Source organism: Pelodiscus sinensis, chromosome 18 (assembly GCF_049634645.1).
Source record: "Pelodiscus sinensis isolate JC-2024 chromosome 18, ASM4963464v1, whole genome shotgun sequence".
NCBI classification, from domain to species: Eukaryota; Metazoa; Chordata; order Testudines; family Trionychidae; genus Pelodiscus; species Pelodiscus sinensis.
The window spans coordinates 29,689,864-29,712,804 of NC_134728.1; the positions used below are offsets into that span (position 1 = coordinate 29,689,864).

At 45.7% G+C, this 22,941-nt stretch overlaps 2 protein-coding genes across 14 annotated transcripts in view; both read right to left on the reverse strand.

Moving 5' to 3' along the window:
- Positions 1-6,603, reverse strand: part of IFT52 (intraflagellar transport 52) — a 33,814-nt gene extending 27,211 nt beyond the window's left edge. The window contains exons 1-6 of one of the 3 annotated variants that reach the window (XM_075901357.1): positions 6,432-6,603; positions 5,513-5,637; positions 3,944-4,031; positions 3,491-3,620; positions 1,834-1,909; positions 1,675-1,746 (exon numbers count right to left, since the gene is read on the reverse strand). In XM_075901357.1, the coding sequence (XP_075757472.1) occupies positions 1,675-1,746; positions 1,834-1,909; positions 3,491-3,620; positions 3,944-4,031; positions 5,513-5,637; positions 6,432-6,599 (659 nt within the window). In that variant the 5' untranslated portion in view covers positions 6,600-6,603. Of the gene's footprint in view, positions 1-1,674; positions 1,747-1,833; positions 1,910-3,490; positions 3,621-3,943; positions 4,032-5,512; positions 5,638-6,148; positions 6,395-6,431 lie in introns of those variants that run through there. The other 2 variants (XM_006126665.4, XM_025186412.2) reach the window with 2 other exon arrangements.
- A 4,213-nt stretch (positions 6,604-10,816) lies between these two features.
- The window catches only part of SGK2 (serum/glucocorticoid regulated kinase 2), a 44,219-nt gene continuing 32,094 nt past the window's right edge, over positions 10,817-22,941 (reverse strand). For 7 of the 11 annotated variants that reach the window (XM_075901370.1, XM_075901368.1, XM_075901373.1 and 4 more), the window contains 9 exons: positions 22,393-22,476; positions 21,499-21,630; positions 20,218-20,330; positions 18,883-18,919; positions 17,617-17,703; positions 13,175-13,270; positions 12,690-12,845; positions 11,966-12,055; positions 10,817-11,294 (listed from right to left, as the gene is read on the reverse strand). In XM_075901370.1, coding sequence (XP_075757485.1) covers positions 11,127-11,294; positions 11,966-12,055; positions 12,690-12,845; positions 13,175-13,270; positions 17,617-17,703; positions 18,883-18,919; positions 20,218-20,330; positions 21,499-21,630; positions 22,393-22,476 — 963 coding nt within the window. In that variant the 3' untranslated portion in view covers positions 10,817-11,126. The remainder of the gene's footprint in view (positions 11,295-11,965; positions 12,056-12,689; positions 12,846-13,174; positions 13,271-17,616; positions 17,704-18,882; positions 18,920-20,217; positions 20,331-21,498; positions 21,631-22,392; positions 22,477-22,941) is intronic. The other 4 variants (XM_075901366.1, XM_075901367.1, XM_075901374.1 and 1 more) reach the window with 4 other exon arrangements.

The window sequence follows — 22,941 nt, forward strand, 5'->3', positions numbered from 1 at the left end:
GAAACCATGTTGACTTTTCCCCCCAATACATTAAGTTTATGTATGTGTCTGACAATTTTATTCTCTACTACATTTTCAACTAATTTGCCCGGTACTGACGTTAGACTATAATTGTGAGGATCACCTCTAGAGCCCTTTTTAAATATTGGCATCACATTAATGACTGGAAGACAGCTAGGTACAGAAGCTGATTTAAAGGACGGGTTACAAACCACAGTTAATAGTTCCACAATTTCACATTTGAGTGCTTTCAGAATTCTTGGGTGAATGCCATGTGGTCCTGGTGACTTGTTACTGTTAAATAGGGATGTAAGTGACTAATCGACTAGTCAACTATCTGATAAGCAAAAGTTTACAACACACTAGTCGGCTAGTTGCTCCCCCCACTCCTTGTTCCTCTATCAGAAAGAGACAAGGAGGCGGGGGGAGGGAAAGAAGGGAGTATTGTGGGGAGCCAACTTAGAAGCCGGTTCCCCCCAGCTCCGTGGGAGGGGGTAGGAGGCACAGTGGCAGCGTTCCACCTTTGAAATGTACAAGAGCCCCAGCAGGGATTCTTGTACATTTCAAAGCAGAAGTGCCGCATGGAGCCTGGAGTTAGCAGGGGACTCAAAGAGAGTCCCCTGCTGAACCTGGGCTCCACGTAGCATTTCAATCTTTGGAAACACACAAGAGCCCCAGGTGGTTTTATACATTTCAAAGGCAGAACGCTGTGCAGCACTTCCACCTCTGAAATGTGGCAACAGCCCATTGAGCTCGCTAAATTTCAAAGCGAAAGCACCTGTATTGACTAATTCTATCGACTATTCAATTAGTTGATTAATTTAATTTTAACATCCCTACCGTTAAGTTTATCACCTCAATCTGGGACAATTCCTCAGATTTCTAACCTAAAAAGAATGGCTCAGGTTTGGGAATCTCCCCGATATCCTCAGCCATAAAGTCCGAAGCAAAGAATTCATAGTTTCTCCAACATGACTTTCTCATCTTTGAGTGCTCCTTTAGCATCTCGATCATCCAGGGGCCCCACTGGTTGTTTAGCAGGCTTCCTGTTTCTGATGTACTTAAACATTTTGCTATTACTTTTTGCGTTTTTTAGCCAGCTGCTCTTCAAACCCCTTTTGGCTTTTCTTATTATATTTTTACATTTTATGTGACACAGTTTATGCTCCTTTCTATTTACCTCACTAGGATTAACTTCCACTTTTTAAACAATGCCCTTTTATCTCTCTCTGCTTTTTTTTACTTGGTTGTTAAGCCACAGTGGCACTTTTTTGGATCTCTTACTGTGTTTTTTATTTTGGGGTATACATTTAAGTTGGGCCTCTCTTATGGTGTCTTTGAAAAGTTTCTATGCAGCTTGCAGGGATTTTACTTTTGTCCTTTAAGCTTTTCAAATCCACATACACTGTTCATTTAAACATCACAGGTCTGGATAGAAAGAATAGATGGAACACTCTTCAGAGCGCATTACTATTACTCTTTGACTAGCTAACAAGCATTACTTAAGATGCCTTTAGGCTTGAAACTTGAGAAGCATGCAGGTGAGACCAAAAAATGCATTAGCACATCTCAATAAAAGATGTAATTCAGTCATTGCCATGGCCCAGTAATATAACACATCACAATTGTACTAAATCTTTCCTCTGAAGAGGCTGGTGGAGAAAAGATACTTACTGTGAGTCATTTCCACTGTTGTCTTCATCTATTATCCCAGGCACAATTTTCCCTGCAGCTCTGCTGATTTCCCTAAAACAGGTGAAAACACTAATCTGATTAAAGATATATGGATTTGCAACAACATTACCCACAGGTTTATATATTCAAAACAATTACCTATTCAAAACTCCATTGGAGACCAAGGCTTCCTTAGGATGAAAGTATTTGTAATATACATTTCTCACCACAGCATCTTAAAAAAATAGAAGACATTTAAATCTTTTATCGAGGCAGTGCGTCTAGCACTTAGAATATAAGATTGGAGGTAATGAGATGTGGGTTCAATTCTATTTTTAATGCTATAGCCCTGGGGTTATTTGGTTCTCAGTGTAACTTGTAACAACATCAACTGATAGCCCCCCTTTTAGATCTGCAGCTTCAGGCATCTAAAGACAGTGGGAACACTTACTTAAAAATTAAGATAAAGATAGGCAGACACTTAATGTTCAGGCACACTCATGCTTTCATTTCAACTTGCAATTATTTGCAAGCACAGACAGAGAGGTCAAGTTAAAAAAAAATCTGGTTGAACAAGTTCAAACCTTTATATGTCTCAGATATTTCCAAAACTATGATGAACTCAATACCACGCCAGTGCAAAATATAAATGAAGCCACTATCTGCCACCAAAACATCTGAAAAGTGTCTTTTTTGGTGAGGACACACTACTTATTTACACTTAGATATTGCAAAAACAGCTGACTGGAATTTTATGAGGCTGCCAAAAACTAAACACTGTTAGGTTGAAAATGACACTAAGCGAGGGGGAGAACTCAGAGGAGAGGTAGGTACTTTGGAGGGCAGGGATAGGGTCCAGAGTGACCTAGACAGATTAGAAGATTGGGCCAAAAGAAATCTGATGAGGTTCAACAAGGACAAGAGCAGAGTCCTACACTTGGGATGGAAGAATCCCAAGCATTGTTACAGGCTGGGGACCGACTGGCTACGTAGTAGTTCAGCAGAAAAGGACCTGGGGATTACAGTGAATGAGAAGCTAGATATGAGTCAACAGTGTGCCCTTGTAGCCAAAAAGGCTAATGGCATATGAGAATACATTAGGAGGAGCATTGCCAGCAGATCTAGAGAAGCGATTATTCCCTTTTATTCAGCACTAGTGAGGCCACATTTGAAATATTGCATACAATTCTAGGCCCCCCACTACAGAAAGGATGTGGACACATTGGAGAGGAGCCAGTGGTGGGCAACCAAAATTACTAAGGGGACTGGAGCACTTGACCTACAAGGAGAGGCTGAGGGATTTGGGCTTATTTAGTCTGCAGAAGAGAAGAGTGAGGGGGAATTTTATAGCAGCCTTCAACTTCCTGAAGGGAGGTTCCAGATGGAGAGAGGCTGTTCTCAGTAGTGACGGAGGCAGAACAAGGAGCAATGGTCTCAAGTTATAGTTGGGGAGGTCTAGGTTGGATATTAGGAAAAACTATTTCACTAGGAGGGTGATGAAGTACTGGAATGGGTTACCTAGGGTGGTGATGAAATCTCCATCCCTAGAGGTTTTTAAGTCTCAGCTTGACAAAGCCCTGGCTGGAATGATTTAGTTGAGGTTGGTCCTGCTTTGGGCAGGAGGCTGGACTCCATGATCTCCTGAGGTCTTTTCCAGACCTAGGATTCTATGAGAATGAGCATGGAATAACTCAGCTTGGTATTTTTTTCCCTTCTAAACACTTAAGGGAAAAAAGGGTTATACTGAAAGTAGCTTATAAATCCTAGTTTATAATAGAGAATTGTATATGATTTGTATTTACTAAGTTCAAGTTACCATTATTGATCATGATTCCATATTCTTCTAACAAGAAGTTAATATTGGTGTCGTAGCGGGATTCACCACCTTCCCCCAGCATCACTAGGATATCCCCACCCTCTTCTAGATATTTCTTCAGAACCTCAAACTGAAACAGTAAGATGGGAAAAAAACAAAAACAAAAAAAAACACAAGATCACAATCAGAGGAGCTAAACATAGTATTCCAAAGGGCTGTATGGAAACAAGGCATAAGTGGCATCAACTACTTGCAACCAACTTTACTCTAGAAGATCAAGAAGCATTCAAAACAAAATATATGTTTAAAAAAAGGTTTTCACGCTACAATGCTATTATAGTGTATTCTGGGTTGTCTTTCTTCTTTCCTTCTAGGCAAATCTGAAAGCATAATTAATCTACAAACCATTGTGGGCTTTTTTTCCCCCCCTTCTTCTTTATGAATATTTCTTACCTCAGCTGCAGTGAATTTCTCTCTGGGACCTGCTGTAATCCACAATTTTACCCCAGTTAACTTCTCGGATGTGATCTCATCTTTTAAACTATGAATAAGTTAATAAAGAGACACATTACATTGTAATTTTAGATAAAGTTTGACTAAATCCTGAACTAGGGAGAGAAACACAAAGTAAGTCTCTTCAGTCAATCACTTTACATCTGGTTTTTGAAAATGATAGTTTATTATAGGAATGTGAAGGACTAGTCCACAATCGGATAAGCAAATGCTTATTGGATTGTCGACAGGACAGTCGACTAGTCGCTTCCCCTCCTCTTGCTGCTTCTATCACAAAGAGGCAGCAAGGAGGGGGAAAATGAGGGGATACTTCAAAGCAGCAGCACCGCTTGAAGCCTGGGGCCAGACCCTGGGCTCCACGTGATGCTGCTGCTTTGAAACGCTGCGGGGAGCTTGGTGTCAGGGCTCCTCACCACATTTCAAAGTGGCAGTGCCGTGTGCAGCCCAGAGTCAGCTGGGGACTCCCTTGCTGAGCCTGGGCTCCATGCACCATTGCGCCTCAGGCTTCTCGCAGTGTTTCAAAGTAGCAGCGCCACATGGAGCCTGGGATCAGCTGGGCACTCCCTCGCTGACCCGAGCTCCATGTGGTGCTGCAACTTGAAAATACCATGGAGAGCCTGTTACTACACTTAAAAGGCGGAGCCGCCCTATCAACTAATCAAATAGTCTATGCAAAAATACATCAACTATTTGATTAGCCAGTTAGTTGAGATTTAACATTCTTAATTTATTATTCCACACAAATGACAAATTTGAACTGATGAAGAAAAATAAGTATTCTAGAAAGTATTGGGACAGATCCACAGCTGATATAAATTATTGCAGCTCAGTTGACATTATTAGAGTTATAGCAATTTACATCAGCTGATGATCAGCCCTACTTTTTATTTTTCTGTGATTTAATTCTGATGACAGCAGATGGGTGACCAATACCATAAACTTGATGCACAAAGGCTAGAGTTTAAATTATTTTGATATTTTTGCCTTTAGATACTCCATGCAGTGCAGATTAGCATACACACACCTAAAACTTCACCATTATCAGCTAAGCTCTGTCCTCTCCCTTCCCACACTCTCTCAGAATAAAAGTTCTCCAACACCAAGCAACAGCAGAATTAGAACTAATGCAATGAGGTAGAACCAAAGAAAACAATCCTTCTAACTTTCTATTAACATTCCCAAACATTTCTATGTTATGAGTTAGTGCTGAAATGGTCTCATCTCCAATTATCTAACTTGTTAATGTCACAAAAGACAGGCTTATGCAGCACTTTAAAGACTAACAAGATGGTTTATTAGGTGATCAAATTGATCTGAGGAAGTGGGTCTGGCCCACGAAAGCTCATCACCTAATAAACCATCTTGTTAGTCTTTAAAGTGCTGCATAAGCCTGTCTTTTGTTTCAGCAAGACCAGACTAACACGACTACATCTCTATTACTATTGTTAATGTCAGTTTCACTCTTGTGCTACAAAGCAGGAAAAAGAAAACTGAAGAAAAACCCCTCACCTCTGTATCTTCCATTTACTACGAAGCCTCTTCTGTAAGGACTTGTAACCACTGTTGATAGTAAAAATCTCCTTTTTGGATGCATTGAAGACTATAGTATTACGAAGCTCTGTTTCCATAGTGACCTTAAGAATAAAGTTAAGGACAGAACCAAAATCAGAAAGGAAAAGCAAAAAAGGTACTATTTCAGACCAGTCTCTGAAGGAAAGAGCACATTCAGGTACATGCTGGCTGACATGAAATGTGTTAGTGCAGAAATGGAACATCTGAATTAGATTTTAGACCTAATCTCTCTTTGTTGTTACTTAAAAGCTTTAATGACATTTTAAACAACATATGGACAGAAATATACAACTAAAACTTGTAAGGAAAAATCACATATTAATTAGCCCCCACTTTCTCTCATTTTGTTTCTTCAATTATATAGAATAAAAAAGTTGTATAAAATTCCCTAACTGAAAAATCGTGAGAGACTCATTTTCGCGTTTTGGGGTGTTTTTGTGTTTCCAAAGAACAAGTGCCACAGCTGATCGAAGCGGTTTGGAAATGAGCTGCACGCTCCCGGGGACAGGCCCCTTGGCGGATTAAGCTCAGGCTGTGTTGGAAGGAGGGTTTGGGGCCAGTTGCGCTACTAACCTGCAGCCGCAAAGGCGCGTTCACCAGCGAGCCCCCCACCCGGGTCAGAGCAGGCTACACGGAGGCAGATCTTGGGGCAACAGGGACTGTGTCTGCGCGCTCTGTACGGGGCCCAGCACAACGGGGCGCTGGCTGGGACTGGGACTCCCACGTGCTCCTGCGATACAGGGAGTAGCGGGGCTGTCGGGGGGGGGGGGAGTTTCACCCCATTCTCTCCCCTGGGCAGTGGGGCTGCCGGACCTGCTGTCTCCAGGGCCCGGAGGGGTGAACTCCCGTCTCTTACCCGCGGAGTGGCCACCATCTTCTTACGCCGCCCCCGCGTAGGCAAGGCACGGTAACTAAGGGCCGCGCCTCGCCTAGCAACCGCCCTTCTGCGCACGCGCATGGATCGTTCGACCGAAACCCTCCCGCAAGCTGGGCGGAGGCTGACGCAGGCGACACGTGATGACATCACGCCGGGCCTCCTTCCTATGTCAGGGGGCATCTAGACCCTGGCTGCTGACGTAGGGGGGAGCTACTCTCTACCATTGTGGCGGGGAGGGGGGCACTTCCGGTAGCTGTAGCCACGGAACCCCCGGCCCTGCCCGTTAGCTGCTCCCGCCTCCCTGCGCCCGGGGCTCTGCTGGGTCGCTGCGGGCAGAGGAGCCCCTGAGGCTTTTTGCCCCCCCCCCTTGCTGGCGTTTACACACTTGTGCACTTTGCACAGGGGCCTCTCTGTGACCCGTGCGCCAGCAGAGCCCGCAGGTGGGGGGGGTCTGCACACGCGCATAAGGGATAGGTTGGTGTCACTGGGCATGAGCCTAGGTAACACAGAGAAGTGGAAGAGCACGAGAATGGATGACCCCCCCCCCCCGCTTTAGACCCAAACCCTCTAAAAGCACCCCTCCCCTCCTCCCCTCCCCCGGCATAACTTTTCTCTGGCTCACTAATAGCTGGGCACGGCAAGACAGACCTTGAAGTTGCCTAGTTACTATCAGTGGTAGAGAAGAAGAATTCTGATGTGTCTCTGTAGAGGGGGGGAGGAGGCAGCATGTCCCAGCGTGGGAAGCTTGCTACAGTTCACTATTTTCCTGCAAGTAAACAACCTGGCTACATCTACACTGGCCCCTTTTCCGGAAGGGGCATGTTAATTTCAGCTATCGTAGTAGGGAAATCCGCGGGGGATTTAAATATCCCCCGCGGCATTTAAATAAAAATGTCCGCCGCTTTTTTCCGGCTTTTAGAAAAGCCGGAAAAGAGCGTCTACACTGGCCCCGATCCTCCGGAAAAAGCGCCCTTTTCCGGAGGCTCTTATTCCTACTTCGAAGTAGGAATAAGAGCCTCCGGAAAAGGGCGCTTTTTCCGGAGGATCGGGGCCAGTGTAGACGCTCTTTTCCGGCTTTTCTAAAAGCCGGAAAAAAGCGGCGGACATTTTTATTTAAATGCCGCGGGGGATATTTAAATCCCCCGCGGATTTCCCTACTACGATAGCTGAAATTAACATGCCCCTTCCGGAAAAGGGGCCAGTGTAGACGAGCCCCTCGGGTATATAAGTAGGGAAAACTGCTTACATTGGTGTGCTTGATCTGAGATGTCTAGTCTCCTGGCACCTATTTGAGTGTTCAAATGAACTTTTTTTGCTTCTCCACACCGGTGTGTTTATTGGAGCGAGCACACTGGGCAACCAACCCAGCTGTTGCTCCCTCGGGCATCCTGTGCCAGCAACAGATAGATGGACGGGATCATAGAAAGTCAGTTCGTAGGGGGGCTTTTTTCAATTTTCTACAACCAGTGGCAAAGGTAAAAATCCTACTTGGTCGAGGTACCAAAGCATGACAGTGGGGAACCGATGCCCCGTGTAAACTCGGATTTCCGTTTTGCCAGGGAAATGGCGGTGTGGTGTTGTTTTTGAGGCTGGCCCTTGCAGGCTGGCCCAGTTTTCTAGCCGCAGAAGCAGGCGTGAGAAATGAAACTGGAAATGCAAAGGAGCCTTTTGAGATGGCAAGGAAAAAAACCCAAAACAAATAGCCTGGGAAAGGGCCCAAGCCTGAACTCAGTGGCTGCATCTACAGTGGCAGATGCCTGTCTACACTGGCAGGGAAGTCTTGCGCAAGAACACTGACGTTCTAATGTGTGAAATCAATGCTTCTTGCGCAAGAACTATGATGCTCCCGCTCAGGAAAAAACCCTCTTGTGCAACTGTTTTTACGCAAGAGGCCAGTGTAGACAGGCAATATGAATTTCGTGCACAAAAAAGCTCGATGGCTAAAATGGCCATCGGAGTTTTCTTACGCAAGGGAACATCTACACTGGCACGGATGCTTTTGCGCAAAAGCACGCCTCTTCCGCAGAAGCACAGGCCCGTGTAGACGCTCTCTTGCGCAAATACTTTAATGCAAAAACTCTTGCATTAAAAGTATTTGTGCAAAATCTTGCCAATGTAGACGTAGCCAGTGTGTCTAGATGGGGGGGGGGGGGGAAGGAAGGGAGAGAATCACCTCTTTGCTTCACTGCTTCCTTCCTGGGCTGGTCTCCGCTTGCCCTCTCCAAAGTAAGAAAGGGGCGCACCCCCATGAACCAGGGGCTCGGGCCACCCCTAGGAACAAGGCTGGAGGAGGTCACTCTTTCCCACCCGCTCTTGTGCATTTGTCTAATCACATTACAGTACGGGGGGACCCCGCTTTTCCCTGCACCTTCCCACTGCGCCGGAGTGTGAGGCAGCGTGGCTTTAGTTTGTTCTTTTGGCAGCCGCACCGTGCTGGAGGAGAATGTTAAAAGCCGAGGGAGGTGAAGGGGTGCAAGAAAACCCACTGAAGACACACGGGAGCGAATTTCTGTGCCCAAGGGGTTGCTTTCTGTCTCAGCCAGCCCCTCGCCTGCCCCACCCTTGCTGCATTGCTCAGTCCCTTGCTGGAAATGCCCAGAGTTGGCGCAACTAGGGGAAGGGGGCTGCCGGTGGACGGGGCCTGTGGCTTTCCAGGTCACCTTTGGTGCCTTTCATAAGGGTGCAGTTAAGCCATTTCCTGACTGCCTCCCCTGCCCCAGCATGCTGATGAAATGATCCCACGCTGGCTTCTTCAGTATTACTTTAAAATCGGCGGGGCATTGCCAGGGGCGTCTGCTTACCTGGAAACACGCCACCCAAAGCACGTGCTTGATTTGCTGGTGCCTAGAACTGGCCCTGCTGACTGGCCTAGGGTTTTCCTCTCCATCCCTCAGGCAGCGTATTCACTTCAAATGGGGCTTTATTGACACTGCAGTGGGTACAGTCAACGATAACATCGGGAAGATACAAAACATGCCCTTGCTCTTGTCATCGCAAGTGCTGCTGCTGCAGCAGGAGAGCACTAGAGCAAATGACAACGTGGCCGTTTGGACCAGCCTTTAGAAATCAAGGGGTTTCGTGCCTCCCTGCTGGTGTGCGAGTAAGTAGAGACTCCTAACACCCTCAGACCTTCACCCCTTTCTCCTCCCCACAGCCAGACTCGTGACGTAGCTTTAAAAAACCCCTCAGACACCAGCCTTCATATCGAGGCAGAGTGAATAAATTAGCCTTAACATACATTTTAGTGAATGTAGAATAAATCTTACCCACAATTTAAGATTGTAGAGGGAGCTTTTTTTGAAAAAAGCTCCCTCTACATCATCTGGAGAGTGAGCACTCACTGATAGTTGTGCATGGCCCTGGGTTATTCAGTAAGGACTCTACCACAGTTAGGATTTGGAGTGCTTTCAAACTTGGGAGATCAGAATTCTTCCTACTCCTGGTGGGGAACCGCCTTTCAGTAGGGAACCACCTCTAAGTGTGAGGGTGTAGAGCTTCCAGCTTCGAAGAGCAGAATGGAGTTTGTCCAACACTAAGATTATCACTCGACTAGTTTGTGCATAACTTGTTTGAAGAAGCTACATCAAAAGATTGTTAGCTGGTGTAAATCACTGTAGCTCCACTATGGTCACCAAAGCTATTGTGGTTTACACCAGCTAAAAATGTGGCCCTTTCTTTAAAAAGAAGGGAGGGAAGAAACTACTAAACACATATTAGAAGTATTCAATTAGCCTTTGGCTTGCAGGTAACATATTACCAAGGAAAGAAGGATGTGGAATTTTCCTGGATGTGCATATTTAAGTAAAGAATCAACTGCTATCTTTTCGTCACTGCATACGTTGACCTAGCTATATCATTCAGGGGTGTGAATTTTTCAGCATCCTGAGAGACATAGTTAAGTTGGTCAACTTAAGCTCTCGCGTAGACAGCCTTAGATCAACAGGCAACGTCTTCCATTGACCTAGTTCCTGGCCCTCGGAGGAGTGGATTTAGCACAGTATCCAGAGCCAATTGGTGGGGGAGGCAAAAAAGGGCAGAAGCCCTCCTCCAGAAGGTCAAGCACCCCTCCAGTAGTTAGCCCAACTGAGGATAGGAAGGGGTGCAGCCAAAGCTTTTCAGTGCAACAGCTCTGGTGCTTGGGAGAACACATGGCTGCTGCAACAGCAGGCTACCTCCCCCCCCCCCAAACCTGGGTCAAGCCAGAATGCCCCCAGCACCTGCAGCATGCCCAGAATCAGCTCCTGTTCCCTGAAGTTGAGCCCAGCTATGCTGGTGTAGCATTTCTAGAGGAATAGACACATTAGCATCATGAACAGATTTCCTCCTCGCCATCAATCTGGTAAGAAGGAGACAGACTAGCTATGTACACGAGGTTAAGTTACACAGATGCTTCCAAAATAAGTAGGACAATTCGTATTGAGTTGTGGTTTTGGCATGAATTATGGCACCAAGCTTCTAAACATAAATAAGATCATGGAGTTAATTTCAATTCTGTAGGAGTAAAATCTCCAACTAGGACAACCGGCATCCTCACTTCCAGAAGAAGGAATAAGTATTGTGCATCACAGTGAAAGAGTCCAGGTCCATTTCAGTTAGTGTGCTAATCCAATATTTTTAACAGTCATGACCGAAGAACGGTGCCACTTCTAAAAGTTAAAATTAGATTTCCAAGTCTCATTTAAAAACCTGAAAATCCTCATCAGTTGGTGCATAAGAAAACCCTAAAAAAGCATCTGAAGCGCTGGAGCAGCTGGCAGCTAAGTCAGGTGTGCGAGTGATGGAGTTCGAGACTGCTTCTTGAGTGAACTCTGGGTCAAAATGTCGCAGATCAGCAGGACCAGACTAAAAAAAGAGAAGTATTTCAGATTAAATAGGCCTAAGCTTTCAGGTTACTGCTTTAGACAAACCCTCACTCTCCTGCCCCAGAACTTGCTGACTGCATCCCCCAATGAGCAGAACAACAAGAAGCAGGGACTGTACTATTGGGAGAAGAGCAGAAGGAAATAGGGGGACACAGGCAGAAGACACAAGTTACTGTTAGGTTCCTAGAGGACATTGATTTCTGCCCTCCCTAAAATCTCCCATATCCAGAAGTGGCTAGAACACGTGAACAAGAGAGACCTTTGATCACTGCAATCTCAAATTTCCTTCCTACTAATACAGGACTATGTAGAACTTTAAAGACTAACAAGATGGTTTATTAGATGATGCGCTTTCGTGGGCCAGACCCACTTCCTCAGATCAAATAGTGGAAGAAAAAATAGTCACGACCATATATACCAAAGGATTAATTGTATCCTTTGGTATATATGGTCGTGACTATTTTTTCTTCCACTATTTGATCTGAGGAAGTGGGTCTGGCCCACGAAAGCGCATCATCTAATAAACCATCTTGTTAGTCTTTAAAGTGCTATAGTCCTGTATTTTGTTTCAGCTACACCAGACTAACACGGCTACATTTCTATCACTTTCCTACTAATGAAAGAGAAACCTGCCTCAGCTACCCCACTTACCACATTGGGGTTGAAGGGAGGCGTGATCCTCTTGTGATACAAGTCATCCCAGTTTATTGGGCTGAAGAACACATGATTCTTTATCTCAAGCTGCAAAGAAAGGGGGGGGGGGAATGATCAGTCTCCTCAACCATCCCTTTTCCAACAGTCACCAAATAGGCACAGACTAGTGGATTGTCGTCACTTTACAACATGCTGAAGAAAAAAAAAACCATGTTGTAAAGTTCCTCTTCTTGGCAGACTGACATATCCCTACTACATCTGCCAGTTTATTGTGTCCTGCTTATGGTGCAGGAATACTGCATACTGGCAGCCCAGTCCTTTGCCATACTTTTAACCCATGAAAGTATAAAGACTGGTCTGAGCCACAACCTCCTATTGTGTTACTAACACTGATCTTAACCACCACCCCGAAAGCTACCCCAGAGTTTTATTTATAAACATCTAGAGATTCACAGGCTGCATACAGGCAATATCGTAGCACTTTGAAAAGTAGCCAAGTTGAGCCTTATGAGACACTGCAAGGTAGCTAGGTCCAGAGCTTGACTGATACCCAGAAGGAGCTTTCTTTCTGCTATGGTGACATGTCACCCCATCTGACACTGCAGTTTTCCTAAAACCAAGTTCAACCGATGTAGAAGAGACATGGAAAAAAGAGGGCCTAGGAGAAAGGTGAATCGGCCATGTATGAACAGAATCTCTTAGGACAGAAAACACCACATACAAAGTCCATCTTGGCCCCCAATCTCTTCTTCTGGTCTTTGTGGAGCAGTCCCTGTAAGATATCACAAGCTGCAGTGGTCTTGGTTCCTTGGATCTGGAGTGGCTGGTGTAGAATATTGTCATACATCTGAGACACATCCCGGCTGTAAAAGGGAGGCTGAGGATGAGAGGCGAGTCAGAGTCAGCTGCATAAGAAATGAGCTACTATAATGAAGCATGCAAACAATTTCACAGCTGTGAGAGAATTCATTCAAATTCCATTTCTACAGCATGTGCAAGGGAGACAGGCTAAATGCTTTCAGCTTAGCAAGATTAGGATGACTGTTTCAACTAGTCATTTTATTTGTGTTGGGACTGTCTCTGTTATGGAACCTTATACATGGAACTACTGTTTTAGTGGCCTGTCGCCTTGAAGAGATCATGGCTTTCTTTCAGGAGAGTCACTTTGCTCACTAATAAGTAGCAGTGTGTAGTTCTAAGACTCACCAACCCAAACAGCATCTCATAGAGGACAGCTCCCAGACACCACCAGTCTACTGTTCTGTCATAGGGTTGTTTTCTTAGAACCTCTGGGGCCAAGTACTGTGAAGAGTCAGAGAGCTTGGTTTGAGACAAGTTATAAAGGGTTCCATGATTACATATTCCAGTCTGCAGTTAGTTAATCTCTAAATAAAGGCATGAGTGTGGCTTGAAGCTGTGATGTATTAAATAAATGAATAAATAAAAAAGCCAATGGACAATTTTCCCCTGTCACAAGACTGGATCTACAGCTAAAAACTTTTCCTAGAATTTGAGAAGCTCCCATCTTCCTATTTACAATGAGGAGTTTTAGCTGAATTCAGACCAGTGGTGTGGCTCTTTGCCCTAAATGCACAGCTATTTCTAAAGTCATTGACTGACTAATACAGTTCAATTAACCTGGAAAGTCGCAGATTTCCTCTCCCTGTATATAGCATAAAGACATATGTTATGTCAAGAGATACTGGTGACTGCTTAAATCCCAAGTTTCTTTGAGACTGGGTGTGAATGCACCCTTCCATACACCTAACTGCCAGAATAAGTTAATCAGAAGCTCCCTCATCTAAAGGGAGGTTGTGAAACCACACAGGAGTGATGACTGAGTGGCTGGAGGTGGCTTGTTGAGTAAGGGAGGGGAGGCAAAACACAGAAACTGAGACAGAACAGAAAGAGGCAGTAACATGAAACAAGAAATACCACCAGGAGGCAGTGAGGACAGCATGACACTGGAGAAAGCTAGAGAGAGTTTTTGGGTCTGTTGGCTAGAGGCTTGGGGCTATAAACTAAGAAATCACTTCATTTGTTCTTGGTTCCTCCTGCATTCAGAGAAGCAGAACTTTGACACTGTTGTATTTATTTACAAAGCAATACCCGATTTTTCCCAGTTTCTGTTCCCATCTGGAAAGTCTTTAGGGCCCTGAACGTAGATTAGCTGCTTGGTTCAGAAAGAGGCAACAACAACAACCTTAAGGGAAATTTGGGTCCATTTCAAAGGTGTAACAAGAGACATTTGATGCAAGACTGAACTGGGGTCAGAACTACACATCAGGTAAGTTACAGAAGCAGCTGTTCTTGACCAGCTCCACAGACTGTACTACTTAACCCTGCCCAGCAGGCATGTTTTATGCCCTCAGTGCTGCTCCTGGATCAGCTTTCACATGGCACTCCCCATCAGTACTAGGGATGTGACTAGTCGACTATCCAATAAGCATAAGCTTATCGGACAGTCGAGTAGTGACTCAACTAGTTTCCCCCCCCGCTTCTATCAAAGGCAGCAAGGCGGGGAGCAGGAGTCGGTTTCCCCCAGCACCATCTCCAAGGGGGGTGAGGAAGGTGAAGGGCAGAGGCCTGGTGGCTCTTAATACATTTAAAAGGCAGAGTCAGCAGCTAATACCGCAGTAGCTTCCCCCCTTTATTGACTAGTCAATTAGTTGATTAAACACAATTTAACATCCCTAATCAGTACCTCCAACCTGGGATACTAAGCATGCAACCAGCAGATCAAATCCTGATCACAGGCCACCTGAGGCACATAGTGCATATGCTAAGAAGTGCTCCAACCCACCTACCTCTAAGAACCACATACAAGACTTCAATAATGCTTCACAAAGACATCGGCATACCAGACAGAGTCACACATCGCTATTTTAAATGCTAGCAATCTCAGCATCAAGTAATAAGGACAAGTCAATACATCTGAGCTTCCACAGAAGTTTTACTGAATTCATATCGGAGCTCACTTTGTGGGCTGTAAAACTGGGGCAGCCTTATGAGCATATTATCAGCCACCCTCATGAGCTTATTGCACAGCAGAGGACAATGAATGGAGGGGGCCTGCAACATGGTAATGGACCAGAACTAGATTAAGGTGCATAATCAAGCTTTGTGTTTGTATTTTATTTCTCACAGAAAATTCTGCAAGGAGAGAATGGGATTGGAATACCTGAAAATGCACCACAAGTCTCCCTTCCAGTAGCCTCCAGAGAGTCTCATTTCTACCCAACACCCTAGCAAACCAAATCCAGGCTGGAGAGTTACTTAAATCTGACCTGTTAGTGTTAAGGACCCAGAAGAGATTCTGCCTATTGAATGCAGTCCCTGCAGTCAGTCTGAGGAGCAACACTTCTAGTATTTCAGCTGCATTTGGGCGAATGGGACATAGAAATCACGTGAGTGGCAGGAAACATTCCCTCCCCTATCCCAAGCAAAAGATATTTTAAATTGTGTGCTGCCCTGACAGGACACATTTTACATTACCATCATTTACACCCATGCTAGAACAAAACTTCCTATTCTTCTTGATAACATTTTACAGCTACTTTGCAGTGGTGATGTCACAAGGTAGAAGGCAGCAAAGGGCCACAAACTGCATCATCAGGAGACACTTAAGACCGTGTCACTGTTAACTCAGTGTTCTGCAAATTAAGGGGCAGCAGCAAGTAAATACCTGGAACACCGTGCTCATAGCTACAGGAGTCAAGACAGTATTATAAGTAAGGAACATAGCTACAGAGGGTCCTGGTTTCTAGTGTCAAGGTTGTCACCATGGCTACTGGAAGTCTTACCAGGTTCTGTGGAAACTCCCATGCCAGAATCAACAGGATTCCCACCACCCCAAAAAGTAGCAACACTTTTCAAGCATGTTTATTCAACATACTAACTGGTTTAGCAAAAGCCATCCTGTCAAGTTAAAATAAGGCTTCACCTACACACAATGATTATAAAGCTTTAACTATAATAATGTAAACTTAAAAACCAACAAATAGTCCGGTAGCACTTTAAAGACTAATAAAGTATGTAGATAGTATCATGAGCTTTCGTGGGCACAGCCCACTTTTTCAGATGACCAAAGTGTTGGAGGATGTCCAGAATTAAAATAAATGGGGGCGGGGGGAGAAGAGAAGGAAAAAATGGAAAGGGTGGGGAGAAACAAGAAGAGGTCATGGGTATAAAAATATCAAGGGGAAATAAAAATATCAAGGGGAAAGCCGAGCTGGAATTTAACAGGTTGTTATAATGTAGCTCCACTGGCAGCAAGTAGCTATTAGCTGCTTAGTGGCTTCTCACGTCTGGGGTTCTAGACCTGCAGGGGCCTTTGTGACATGCTCTAATCTCCTTTAGTATTTCACCTGCAGGGTTACCAGCTATGCTCTTCCTAGTCAAGCCTGGAATTTCTGTCCCTAGAGTCTACCACGGTGTGCTTGTTTCATCTCAGGTTTTTGGGTGTGCTGTGTTAACACCTGGTGCCACTCCCCCACCAGTAAAATTACTCTGTCCTTCTGGTACAAAAATGTAGTTAGTACAACCCTGTCCCTCGCCCCTCACACACTTCCTCAAGCCTGGTGTAGACACAATTTTATCACTAAAGTTATTCTCGTATAAGCCCCTTTACACTAGACAGAACTGCATCCATACTGATGCACTTATACCAGTACAAAAGAGATCTGTGGGTAGACCAGGCCTATCCATGTTTAAATCTTGAAACCCGATTCCTGCAGAGGAAAGTTTAAAATGAAAACAAAAACCCCACATGTTAGGTTAAGAGTCAGTCAGCAGGTGAGGCACTGGGAAAAAAAAAGCAGTATTAGGTTGCAGAGGACACCTAGTTGACATGAGTCAGCTTTTTCTAGGCTAGTTCATCTATACTTGGGCCTTGCTACTGTCAATGGTCATCAGCAATGGATCCTCGTCAACCCTTCTAAACACATGTCGAGAATAGATATGTTTTCAGCACCATTCCAGGAAATGGAAATGAGGCCCTCCTCCAACACACCCTATTAAACTGAAGCCTCGTCTTCATTTCTAAAATGGTGAGGTAATGAACACATGCGAGCTATCCAGACAGAGGTAAAACTGCAGGGCTTAGTGCAGACTTCATCTAGTTTACCTAGTGGTAAAACTGAAGTGCCTTGTCTTCATTGTGTTTTTACCTCAAGATACCAGTCTCAGACACATTAGTTGCCCCAAGGTAAAGGCTGTTTTTCAGCAGGGATCATTAGGTTTATCCTCTTCCTCAGATTCAATAGGAATACAAGTGGGAGGGGAGGAAGGGAAAGGAATGGGGGGGGGGGGGGAGAAAGATGGCAGTTTTACATTGCTGAAAAACAAGACAAAACAAAACAGTGGTTTTTGTAAAAGAGTATTAAGAACTCGGCGGGACCCAAACTGGTACGGCAGCAATGGAAAAGAAACAGGAAGTTTAGTTTCCTTGGTACCTTTTATGCAACATGCCAGCAAATTTAGCACTGGGCACGTCAGAAAGCTGAGACTCGGTTCTTGATTTTTCAGTGGCACTGAATACACACAGCTACTGATACCTCTGTGCAGAGCTGAGCACCTGCTGCTCTGAGGTGTCAGGCAGCTAGTGCTTAAGTAACATCCAGTTAACAAGAAAGTTGACCATCTTGTACCTCCGGGGTGCCGCAAAAAGTAGATGTCGTTTCCTCTTGCTCCATTCCTTCTTTGCAAAGTCCAAAGTCTGTCAGTACTATGTGTCCCTAAAGAGAAGAGATTTCAGCCTACTTAGACTCTCCATAAATGAAGGGTGGGAGTGGCATGGCTTTCTAGCACCCTTTGTTGTTTTCACGTGCACTTTTCCGCTTCCCTATTGTTGGGCATTTATACTTACAAACAAATTGAACACGAGGCATGACAGATTTCTCAAATATGTGATTTAAATGTAGGCTTGGAATAATTTGAATTGTAACCAGTAAATATCAATTTCACTGTATCCACTGATGTAAAGCATATGTTTCTATCTGTAATCAACAGTTACTTTTTTTTTCCAGTTTTAGAAAAATGCTCCTTGAAAACTTAGTTTGATTTAAAGATATTTACTGTGTGTATTTTGACATGTGATATTGACAATATGCCTTTCAATTATAAAGCATTAACTTTAATTTCAAAGTTGATTGTCATTAAATAATATTCTGACCCATAGTTTCCTGCAACTGTGCAAATGTAAAACATTGTGTCACCATTATAATAAACAAAAAACAAAAAACATAAAATTCTGCCCCACTGATGTAGCTAACTGATCAGCATAGCATTGCAATCAATTGAACAATTAGCCTACACCTATTCCAGTCCAGGGAATGGCTTGGTGAAGCTTTACAATGCTCAAGTCTAGACCTGCCATATGGGATCCTTACAATGCTTGCCCATGGGTTAGTGCTTGGGTATAACAAAAATGCTCACATCTGAGAGCTCTAGGAAACTACTGAGTAGCAGGAAGGTACGTGCATATGCAGAGCTGATATTGCAGCTTGCTTTACGAGTCAGTGCTGTGGCTCCCCCTGCAGAATGGATTTTGGGTAAGAACATAGGAACATAAGAACGGCCGTACTGGGTCAGACCAAAGGTCCATTTAGCCCAGTGTCCTGTCTGCCAACACCAGCCAGTGCCAGGTGCCCTAGAGGGGGTGGACCAAAGACAATGATCAAGCGATTTGTCTCCTGCCATGCATCTCCAGCCTTTCACAAACAGAGGCCAGGCACACCACTCCTTACTCCCTGGCCAATAGCCTTTTATGGTACACCAGGTTAGTGGGGAGGGGCGGAAGGGAGGCTGTAATTACTCATTGTCCCTCTGTCATCCAAGTCATTTAAGTTAGTGCCCACTGACATTTTTGGAGAGAATGCAGGAAGCAGGCATGTTTGCAAGAGAGACAAACATACCTGGCAATCCAGAAGGATGTTTTCAGGTTTTAAGTCCCTAGAAGAAGAGAAAGACATTTCCAAACTGCCCAGCACACAACAGCTCCAGTTGAGAAGAATGGAGACTGCTGGCTACTGAGAAATTTTGACCATCTGGTGCATGAAGGTCTACAAAAGGTCAGGAACAGGAAAAAATTTTTTTTTAAGTTTTTCCTGTTACAGACTAACTCAGCTACCCCTCTGAAGCTTAGGAACTGTACAGTCGAGCGCCTGCAGCTGCCATGAATCAACATAGGCATGCGTTTTGTTTATAAATATGAGTGTTTCTGTAAGGCTAGGGATGCTGTTCATGATATTCTATAGTATTTCATTGCTGCTGTGGGAAACATCTTTCGTCTTCTGACCTAAGAGAGGCCCGTATGTGGGTGTGTGTGTGTGAGAGAGAAGCGTGCGAAAGCACCCCCCATGGACTCCCAAGTAAGCACGCTCCCACCAGCCAGTAAAAGGCAGGAGCAGTGCCCTGCCCAAGCCTCCCTTCCCCCAATCTCTGGCTGGCCGGGGGAAGGCTGGGGCTGATTTCCCCACTTACTTGGGAGACCATGGGGGGCACATTCACACCTCATGTGTCCTTCACATCTCAGGTGTACTAACTGCCCTCTCCTCCCATTCAAGAGGAACCAAGCCAACTTCACTTCCTCCTCTCCAATGCCCAAGCCCCATTCAAGAACTGAAAGCAGGAAATCAGGGGATGGGATTTTTCCTTTGAAGCGAGGTTCAGAGATAGGGTTGCCAGGTGTCCAGTTTTTGCCCAGACTGTCCGTTATTCAGGTCCCCCGTCCGGTAAAAAAAAAAAAAAAAAAAAAAAAGAAAGAAAATACCAGACGTGTGAAAATGTCCGGTATTTCCTGCTTTCCTTGGACGAAAACCCAGGAAAGTGAGGAGCGCGGGGCCATTTAAAGGTGCAGGGCCCTTACTCCTCCCCCCACCCCCAACAGAATTTTTTCCCAGTGATTTTTGGGGGGGGAGAGAAAGAGGGGGTTCGGTATTTTTTGTTAAACCATCTAGCAACCCCATTCAGAGAGTTTCTACATGCTCAGTTCTGAAACTCATGGGAGATCGATCCTGGGTAGAGAGCACAGGCCTGAAGGTGGCTGCCTAGTTTAAGAGGACAACGCAGCCCTGCCCAGTAGCTTTGCACTGTACTTTAGGAGTGCCCCTTGTAACATGCCTGCAGGGTTACAATATCAAGTAGTTTCCTGTTCCTCCCCAGTATTACAAATCCATGGATGCAGCCAGGGGAGTGAGGAAGAGAGAGTTACTAATGCCTGCAGTACACACCAGGGACATCTACCCTACCTGTAGATGATGTTCAAGGAATGCAGGTACCCTACTGCACTGGCTACTTCAGCTGCATAGAAGCGGGCACGAGGTTCACGGAAACAGCGCTCTCTTTGCAGGTGGAAGAAGAGCTGAACAGGGAGGAAAGAGCCTGTGGGTTACTTAGGAGCAGCCCTCTCCTCCCTGCCAAAAAAAGCAATATGGTTGTTGCTGCCACTTGCAGGGCCACTCTGAACAGTCTCTCTTCTACCTGCTGTTCACTCCCATTAAGAGCAGACATCCCCACCCAAAGCACTCCGACATCTTCCCAAAGAGAGCTCCAGAGGCTGCCGTGCTCCTAGTCTCAAGCCTTTGCTTGTTGAGAAAGAAGTCTCCTCCTACCAAGGTGAAGGATATCTGAATGCCAGCCAAGTGACTACTATGGTTTGCAGAGAGTCCGCTATGCACCAGCCATTCAGAATTAGCTACAGCCAAGTTTGCTGCACATCACCATTACAGCCAACCTGGTCACCACATATTATGCCCCCACCTTGCTACAATGTGTAGTGAGACCGGACCTCAAGTGCTGTCTATAAGTAGGCTAACCATTAGAGACATCTGGCAATACCACTTAAGATGCCTTCCTTTCTAGGACTTGAAATTGGGCAGGGAACAGGCAGGTTTAACCAGGCCTCTTGAGGGAGCACAGAAAGAGTCTGTGCTATTTCAATTTGTTTCAGTTGAGGTTCAGGAATGGGACTGGAGGGAGTACCACCAATCAGCTTCCACATACTAGAACAGGATGGATGAGAGGGGGCAATTTTGGCAGGTGAGCTATAGTCAGATTTGCACCCCCTCCAGTGGTTTGAGACACTGCAGTTCCCCACCACCACTCTTGCATCAGATGTTCCCTCACTGATGGGCAGCCCAACTTTCGCTGGGCATTCAAATTTCTCAATAGGAGGTGGCCCACACGTGACAGGGCCGGTGAAACCACAAGTCAAAGAAGAAAGTTTAAGCAATGGATTATTTTATGATCGAGATCAGAGTGCAAATGTGGTCAAGGCTACTGTGTGAAAAAGGTTTGCCAAATGTTATTTCTACGGTGCTTGGCACCAGAATATCATTCAAAAGGCAGCGTCTCTAAGATAGGTCTCTGACTGGACTGAGGAATGTCACAGCAGTGTGTGCCCAGTCTTAACCAATCCATTCCAGAAATAGGCTTGACAGTGATTTAGCACAAACAGCCACAGCCAGTCTCAGAACGGGGTAACAGCAGGGCTGGTTAGTGTGTCAAACAGCAGCTGTACTTGCACTCACCTCTCCTCCATTCACATAGTCTAGCACAAAGTAGAGCTTCTCGGAGGTCTGGAAGGAGTAGTGGAGGCCCACCAGGAAAGGATGCTTCACGTTTTTCAGGAGCACGTTGCGTTCTGCCATAATGTGAGTTTGCTGCACAGAACCACGCAAGAGGCGTTAGGGTTTGTATGTTAGGTGATGCAGTTCCAGAGCCTGGCAGGTGAGTGGTCACCTAGCACTTCAAACAGAAGGTTATCAGCAAGCTCCCGGTATTGCAATTCATGCTGAGGGCGGGTTCTGGGGTTAAGTAGGGTGTGGTGCCCGGAGGTCAATCCCCAGCCCCTCTGAGAAGACTCCATGGAGCGGGACTGAGCTTGTCAAGCCACATTCTTCCAGAACTGCATTTAACAATTCCTCCCCCTCCTACCTGCCTGCAGCACATCACACCACACACAGACGCACACTGTGCTATGCACTGCGACTGCTCCCACAGCCTACAGCCGAAGCCTGCTCCTAGACACAGCGCTACGACGACTACGGCAGGGCTACTCTCAACAGGGACACTAGGCCCTGCTGCCAGAGGTTTGCAGGATCAGGCCCAGGGTTTGGTGTGGATGCAGCCACAAAATACTGTTAACAGTTGTAGCACAGGACATGGGTGCTGAGAGGGCAAGGACTGAATGGGAGCAGCGTTTGTTTGCACCCTGCTCAAGCCAGTGCTGTTCAGCCTTCCTTTCCTCTGCACCATGGTCCTTCAGAGGAGCCCCCTGAAAAGGTGTTGCTCAGTCTGTGATGCACACCACCAGCAACAAGCAGCAGCAGCGCGGGACACTAACATGGCCTGCTTGTGTCATGAAGAAAAAGCAGCAAGTAGAAAAGGACGCACTTCCCCCAAAGGGCTCCTCAAGAGCATACCTCCTTTTTCTTCAGGATGGATTTCTTCTGCAAGACTTTCACAGCGTAAGACATCCCGTCAGACTTGCGTTTGGCCAGGAGAACCTGCAGCAGAATGGCCAGGGGAAAGGCGTGGGTCTCTGGGGTCAGCGTTTCACCCTCCCTCTGCACTTCACAAGGGGCTGGGCTATAATGTTAGAGCACGAGAAGCCAGCCAGGTGTGTTCTCCTGCTGTGTACCCTTGTCAAGGGATGGAAAAGTTCACGTCCCCTCAGTTCCCCAGCTACTTTCCCACATTCCAACCAGTCTCTGGCTAGAGACGTTTCAGAGCAGAGGATCCCATTTCTGGAGGGCCACTATCATCTCACACAGCACAGATGTGCTGGGTCAAAACTTGCCAAGACGAGCAGCCGTTCAAATGCTGCTCCTGTACCGTATGGCAGGGGCGGGCAATAAACCAGCGGCAGTTCCCCAGGCTTAGCACTTGGTGGGCTGCCACCGCTATATTTACCTGTGCCTCCACAGGCGGGAGATGGCACAGACAGGGACGCCAGTTTCCACAGCTCCCGT